General features: G+C 48.2%; 1 protein-coding gene across 1 annotated transcript in view; it reads right to left on the minus strand.

The window, feature by feature from the left end:
• Window positions 1-7,500, minus strand: part of hydin (HYDIN axonemal central pair apparatus protein) — a 77,558-nt gene that overhangs the window by 34,987 nt on the left and 35,071 nt on the right. The window contains exons 26-39 of the mRNA XM_060061589.1: window positions 7,450-7,500; window positions 5,677-5,961; window positions 5,318-5,492; window positions 4,954-5,075; window positions 4,511-4,638; window positions 4,089-4,225; window positions 3,850-3,971; window positions 3,589-3,702; window positions 3,298-3,378; window positions 2,281-2,433; window positions 1,766-2,005; window positions 1,252-1,390; window positions 563-724; window positions 122-295 (exon numbers count right to left, since the gene is read on the minus strand). The exon at window positions 7,450-7,500 is cut by the window's right edge and continues 159 nt beyond it. Of these exons, the coding sequence (XP_059917572.1) occupies window positions 122-295; window positions 563-724; window positions 1,252-1,390; window positions 1,766-2,005; window positions 2,281-2,433; window positions 3,298-3,378; window positions 3,589-3,702; window positions 3,850-3,971; window positions 4,089-4,225; window positions 4,511-4,638; window positions 4,954-5,075; window positions 5,318-5,492; window positions 5,677-5,961; window positions 7,450-7,500 (2,083 nt within the window). The remainder of the gene's footprint in view (window positions 1-121; window positions 296-562; window positions 725-1,251; window positions 1,391-1,765; window positions 2,006-2,280; window positions 2,434-3,297; window positions 3,379-3,588; window positions 3,703-3,849; window positions 3,972-4,088; window positions 4,226-4,510; window positions 4,639-4,953; window positions 5,076-5,317; window positions 5,493-5,676; window positions 5,962-7,449) is intronic.

Consider the following 7,500-nt stretch of genomic DNA (forward strand, 5'->3'; position numbering starts at 1 on the left):
CCCTCTGCTATAGGTTTGCATCATGAGCTGGCTTGAGCCGTGTCCATTACGTGCTGTGATGTGGTGGTTTCCCTGACTTTGTGCTGGCCTTTCTGCCTATAAAGTGAATCCTCTGACTCACCGGCCTCCTCTCCCCTCTTCTGGGCATGCATGGCGGCGGCTTGGTTGTAGAGCTGCCGCGCGGCCAGGCTGGCGGGGGAGGAGCCTGTGGTCAGCGCCTCAGTGACCACGCCCTCCAGCGTGAGACACGCCCCTCCGTAGTGACGGGCCAGCGAGGCGGCCACGCTGCTCTTACCTGAGTGCGTGGACACACACACGCACATACACAGACACACTAACATCAACATCGACTTATTGTTGACCGCCATCGTTTTAGTACAGAATAGTGGTTTATAAGTTACATTTTAAACATTTTGTAGTGTTTGTAAACCCCGGCAGGAGAGTAACCTGCACCGTCCACCATAATCCTCACGTGTGACCTTATGCACGTTAACAAAGTTTCACCATAAAAGGTCCAACGACTCCTTTAGCCCTTGACCCCCGGGGCATGCGTGTTCCTGACCTGTTTGCGGCGCACCGTGGACGATGACGGCTATGCCCCGTCGGTTTCGCGCAGCCACGGCCTCGGGGGATAGGTCGACGCCCACATGGCGGGCAATCGCCCTGGAGAGAGGAGACATCTCCGGCACCCCCTGACTCCTCTCGCTTCCTTCTCTGACCACCCCTGAACAGAATATGTATTTAATAAGGTTAATCTAAGTTCAAGTTCCTGTGTTTGTTCGCATGCCTCATGGTATGTGAGGGGCAGTCAAATATAGCTGTGGACAAGTGTACGAGCAACTAATAACTAAGGGACAACAAGCAAAGTCAAAAATAACCATCATATAAGCACTAAGAAATAATACATGCAAAAGTGAATCAGCAGCATTAGCGAAACAAAAATATTGCAAACTATTGTAAACAATGGACGTGTGGGGTTACAAATGAGATGTAAAGAAAGAAATGAGCTGGAGCAAAAACTACAAAAAAGGATCAAGCTAAATTACTAAAACGTCGGCCTACATGCCCACTTTCATAGACTCTCTCAGGTTGGAAACATGACCCATGACCGGCCAGGTCTGGACACCACACACCACGGGCCGGGTCTGGACACCACACGGTGGGAGAACAACAGTGGGGCACTTCCACCTCTCTCTTGCAGAGCAGCAGCTCTACTCTGGGGAGACGCCTGGAGGCGGACCCTGACCCTACCGTCGGGGAGTGGGGTGGGGGAGGAGCAGAGCTCGGCGTAGTGATCCTGCAGCTCCTGGGGCAGGGCTTCTCCAGTCCAGCGGGGAGGCAGCAGCATCGACCGGCCATCGCCATAGCCTTCCCACATCAGACGCAGGATCTTGGGGGAAGAGAGAGTGAGAGCAAGTGAGAGAGAGGGGGAGAGGAAAAAAGAAGGAGCGGGGAGTGTTGGAGGAGGTGAGAGGAGGATGGAGAGCGAGGGGAGGGGAGAGAGAGGGAGATTGAAAACGAGAGAAAGATAGAGAGAGAGAGAGGGGGGCAGGGGGGAGAGAGAGAACGAGTGAAGCACAAATCTCAAGCATTCCTTTGTTGGTGAGGAGAAGATGGGGGGGTTGATGTTTTGTAGAATGGCGTCAAATGCAAAAAGTATGCATATATCTGCATGTCATAAACAACATGCACTCTTCAGCAAACGAGTATTAAGAACAGTACAGGAAAGTGTGGCCTGAAGTGCAGACCGGTAGAAGGGGCCTACCTGGTCCTCCTTACGGTACTGCGGGTCCAGCTCCAGGGAGTAGAACTCCAGGGGGAAGGAGCAGGGGTTTCTCACCCTGACCTCGGCCATGGCCCCAGCCCCGCAGGGCATGCAGGGCCCCAGCTGCAGGGCCGAGGGGCTGAACGCCAGCCGGGGCTCCTGGCCTTGTCCCTGGACCCACACCACCTGCCGCTGCGTGCTGCCGGACACGCTTAATACAAGCTGCCGGCGGTACTCGCACTGCAGGCACACACACACGCAAACACACACACACACACACATATATAATCACACACACAGATATAAAGTCACACACACACACATCCACATATAGTCACAAACATACAGTTATGTAATCACACACACAGATATAAAGTCACACACACACACACACACAAACATATAGTCGCACACACACACACACACACACACACACACACGTATATAGTCACAGACACACACACACATACATACATATATACACTTGGTAGCTGTGATGTATGTCTGTTGCTCACCTCCTGGGCTGGGATGAACCTGACCTGGAGGTTGAGCCAGGCTCCAGGGTGGAGCAGGCCAGAGGAGGGCTCCACCTCAAACACCGCTGGTGGAGGAGGACTCTGCTCCTGCAGGGCCTTCCTACGCAGGTGGAGTGGCATGAACTTGTCGATCTGGATCCAAGCGGCAGACAGAAAGTCCTCAGACATCTTGCTTCGTTATCATAGGCCACAACAGGTTCACTTATGGAATATACTGTATTTGTATTAACAAATATAGAATAGGGTTGAGCATCATTATAAATATCTTACATATACCGGTATATATATATCATTAAAGACACCGGTACATACGTAATTTATTTGTTTTAAATGTAAATGTAATGTCAATTGGCCTTTGGTCTTTAAATGGAAATCACACAATTGCCATGGGGACAGACTGGGTATGCAAAGTAATGTTTTGCATTTGGTTTTGCATGGCAAGATACTAATATTTAGTCTTGTCTATCTCTTAACAAAAGATAGTAAGATTGATAGTATGCTGTACCATTTCCTTTTTTTTATGCATTGCAAGATTTTATTTGGAATCATTCCAATTCTTACTTCACTAAGCCAATCAATTATTTGTGCTGAAAAGCAAAAGTAAGAGTACATGGCAGCATTTTGTTGGCAAACATCTAATTGAGGTGCAGTGCAAACACACCATAGAAAATCGCAGATAGAATCGCAGAAAGAATGTGTGTGCATGAGAAGAATTTTCAATAAATGAATAAAGATCGATGCACCCCAATGTACCCTTGAACCCCTTCAATGTACTGTAAATGCACTGTATCTGTTCAACATTAGGAGCGAAATGTGTATACAAGTGGATAGATATAGTAAGGTGAGATCATCAAGGCCATACTGAGAACAACGGCATAATGAATGTGGTGACGTAGTATAATGTCTAATAAATAAAAATAAACCTGCTAATGGGCAAACAAATACAGCATATTTCTTTGGGCTTTGGTCAGCAGGATATTGGGTCTGGATCAGTACCTTCTTGCGAGGCCTGGCCGCCTCGGCCATGCTCCAGCTGCACGGTACATTCTCATGGTTGAACAGCTGTATGGTGATCACCTGGTAGGAAGGAAGACCACAGCCACCCCTTATAGAACCAGACATCACTCAGCTCTCATATGGTCTCTCTCTCCCTCTCCCTCTTGTGCAAATAACTATGATTGAGTTGGGTTAGTAAATCATGTATTTCCACCATAAGAACTGCAAAAGCATGTACCTCCCTTGCATTGGCTATACCTTATGGTGCTGTCGTGTTGCTTTCAGTTTTACCTGACACATGCCACACTGCACGCAGTCGAAGAGCAGCTCTTCATTGGACACAGTGAGGGCCGGCGTGCACACCACAGCACAAAGCTGCACCTGCACCGACGGCCCGCCTACCACCTGTCATTCAAAACAGGTAAACCAATCACAATGCTTCACACGTGAAACGTACCTTTACAGCACATGATTACACAGTTAGTGACATGTAACTTTCAAAACAAATTGACAATGACACTAAATGGCGTGTGGTGTCGTGTGTGGACAGACCTTTATTGGCATGGTGACACGGATTTCTCCCATCTTTGACCTCTGGGGGTCAAAGGTCACCGTAAATGTCTGTGTCTCACTGCATCGGAAGTTCTTCACCTTCTCAAACTCAGCACTGAAACCTTGGGAAGAGCAAACACACCTGAATCGCAGAGGAATGGGCTCTTAATGCTCCTGTGCCTCCTTCAGGTGACTCGGGGTCAGGTTGTTTGCTCCACGCACTGTGGGTCGGTTGGTACCTGTTCCCACAAGAGGCTTGTGGTTGGCCGAAAAGGACACAGACACCGGCCCGGTGTTGGTGATCCTCACGTCCCGGCTCAAAATCTGACCATGGACCACGAAGCCAAGGTCCAGCACATACTCTGCTACCAGGAACCTTATGGGTGGAGGGGGGGGGGGGGGGGGGGGGGGGCAGCAGGAAGAAGAAGTGTCGGAGAGGCAAACGGAGACCAACATGTTACCTTAAGGATCATACGTTCACATCCTCCATGTCATGGAGGATATGACGATTTATGATTCATTTCATGCATCATAAATCATCACATGCATGATTTAGCAATTGAACAATGTCAGGCAGCAACACAGTTTAATGATCAGCATACTGTCTCTGCTATGCATCAAACAGAGGACTGTGGGTAAGGTGCTGGTTGGTATGCAGTACCTGCTGAGCCGGTGCCACTCGTCGGCAGAGCATCCATGGCGGTGGAGGGCCATCAGGCCGCTGGCCACAGCCAGCGCGTTGTCCCTGAGCAGCCTCCTCTCCAGCTCCATGCTCACCAGCTCCTCACACTAGAGAGAGAGCATGAGGGGCAGAGAGAGCATGGCTGGAGAGGACCACGACGAGGTAGGGACCGTTCAATCGACCCAATAGACTACTACTAGCATTATGGGTAGTTCTCTAATTATGTAAATATTAATTAGAATCCAATGATGTCATAAGGGGCCACTAATACCTATATTAAAGCATCAATAAAGTAGCATGCCATGGGACCTTTAACAAACAATTTGTGTATTTATTCCCTTCGTGCCAGCGTTATTCGTTCACTTCCATGTTCAGCCACAGCATCGGGAGGGAAACGTGTCATAGATCACCAGGATACTAACAGCGTGGGCGCAGTGCTGGTTGTCTTGACTCCCTGCCCCAGCGTGGGTAGGGGTGAGTGGGGTTGAGTTCGCCACTCCTACAGCCTCTCTGGCCTCCTGCATCACCTGGCCACAGCTCTCGGCTGCAACAGAAACCCACAGCATGTTGATGAGGTGCTTCTTATCCCAAACCATGGACAACAGATTACAGATTACTATGGCATTGAGAAGGTACAGCGTCCTATATACTACAGTACATGTGTGTGTGTGTGTGTGTGTGTGTGTGTGTGTGTGTGTGTGTGTGTGTGTGTGTGTGTGTGTGTGTGTGTGTGTGCATGTTCAAGAGCGCGCGTGTGTGTGTGTGTGTGTGTGTGCGTGATCCTACATAAGTGTCGGGGGAGATCCAGGCTGATCCTGGGGAAGACCCCCTCCCCGCTCAGGGTGATGGTCACTGGGGGCAGGTGGTCCACCTGAAGCTGGAAGCTCTTCTGGAACACATCAGGGACCCCCGGTAGGTAGAGCACGCACAGACGCCACTCCGTTCCGGGCTCCACGTAGCCCTGACAGACACACACACACACACACACACATTAGAGCACACATGGACACATGGATAAATAACACACACACACACACACACACACACACACACACACACACACACACACACACACACACACACACACACACACACACACACACACACACACACACACACACACACACACACACACCACCACTCACTTTAGTAGGGAACACCAGGGGCTGGCCGGGCAACACCTTCCTGTCCGGCCCCCCGGCCCCCTGCTGCCCGTCACTCTCCACCCACAGCTCCCCACTCTGGTCCTGCCGTAGTCCCTCCACCCTCCTGTCTCCTTCTCCTGCGTCAGCCCCCTCCTCGACTTCCTCCTCCTCCGCCTCCCTCCTCCTGGGCTCCGCCCCCTGATGATCCAGCAGCACGCTGAACTCAAAGCCCACCTGGCCGCTGTTGGCCAGGAGCACCTGGGTCTCGGCCACCTGCTGGAACAGCTGACCCACGCCCAAACATGGGTGGAGACAGACACAGAGCAGACTGGTTGATACATACATACATGCATACTATATCAACATACAGGTACATACACATATAGACACAGGCAGACAGCCTAACAGATGCATACAGACTGTACTATAGATACATGTATAGCGTATATAGATCTTACATAAGTGTCAGGGAGATCTGATAAAGACAAATAGAAAGGGAGTCGACTGGTTAGCTATAGACATATAGAGAGAGCAGACAGGTTAACAGATACATCAAACTATATTTATTCTATATCGATCTATAGTCATTTCAATCTATATAATATATAGATTGATATAAATATAGATCGATATAGATATAAATATACATATACAGACAAAGACAAATAGATGGACAAAGTAATGGCAACTAGAAGGATAGATTCAAGTATACATGCAGACAGATATAGACATATAGACAGACACAAAGCAGACAAGTTAACAGATACATCAAACCATATTTATTTATTTATATCTATCTATCTATCTATCTATCTATCTATCTATCTATCTATCTATCTATCTATCTATCTATCTATCTATCTATCTATCTATCTATCTATCTATCTATCTATCTATCTATATATAGATAGATAAACACATAAAAACATAGACAAATAGAAGGACAAGAATATGGCAGCTAGAAGAATAGATAGAAACATACATAATATATATAGGTAAACATAAAGACAGACATAGACATATTGACAGACCGACAGGCCTGAGTTGGCTGTTTAAAATCAGATGCAATGGACATTATCAAATTCCGTTTTCGACAGCAAGAGATTAGTGGATGAGGAGCCAAAACAGATGGAAGGGGTGAACGACTCAGAGGACGAGAGAGAGAGGTGGGCTGAGGAGAGAGTGCTCACAGGCAGGAAAGGTCAGAGTGAAACTTTCTGCTGAATGGCTCATTTCCAACAAATCACCAATCAATATGCCCTTGTTTTGAACATCAATTAAAACTTGCCGGGGCGGCGTGTGTTCCAGAATCCGAGGGGGGGGATGGAGGGGTGTAAAACTACACGATGACATTTCAAAGTCAATACACCTCCCCTGTCCCAGTTGGGCTATATCAAGAGCCCTATCTGGTTGTCCATCAGGACGAAGATTCTGCAGCCTCAGTGGTATTCACTGGTCTGTGTAAGGTAGCGCTTTCATGTCCTCTGACTCTTCTTCTGTTCCCTATTGATTTTGTGCCTCGACTCACGCCTTGTTTTTTACACCCTCCTGACTTTGTTTATGTGTAATCCGTTTATTTTCCATTTGCTGGATTTTACTTCTTCTTTTCTAGTTCATGTCTCGTGTTTTAATCCTCACCGTAAAATACTCGAAAGTGCTTTGGTTAGTGTGTGAGCCAACAGTCAGCTGTGCTTTGTGAAACGAGATATATTTGTCCATATATTTAAACACATCTATGCATCACTGTCTATAGCTACATGTATGTAGTGGTACCTGCAGGCCTAAGTCCAGGTGGGTGGAGCTCAAGTTGTAGCAGATATCCGA

Source organism: Gadus macrocephalus, chromosome 9, assembly GCF_031168955.1.
Source record: "Gadus macrocephalus chromosome 9, ASM3116895v1".
Classification (NCBI taxonomy): domain Eukaryota; kingdom Metazoa; phylum Chordata; class Actinopteri; order Gadiformes; family Gadidae; genus Gadus; species Gadus macrocephalus.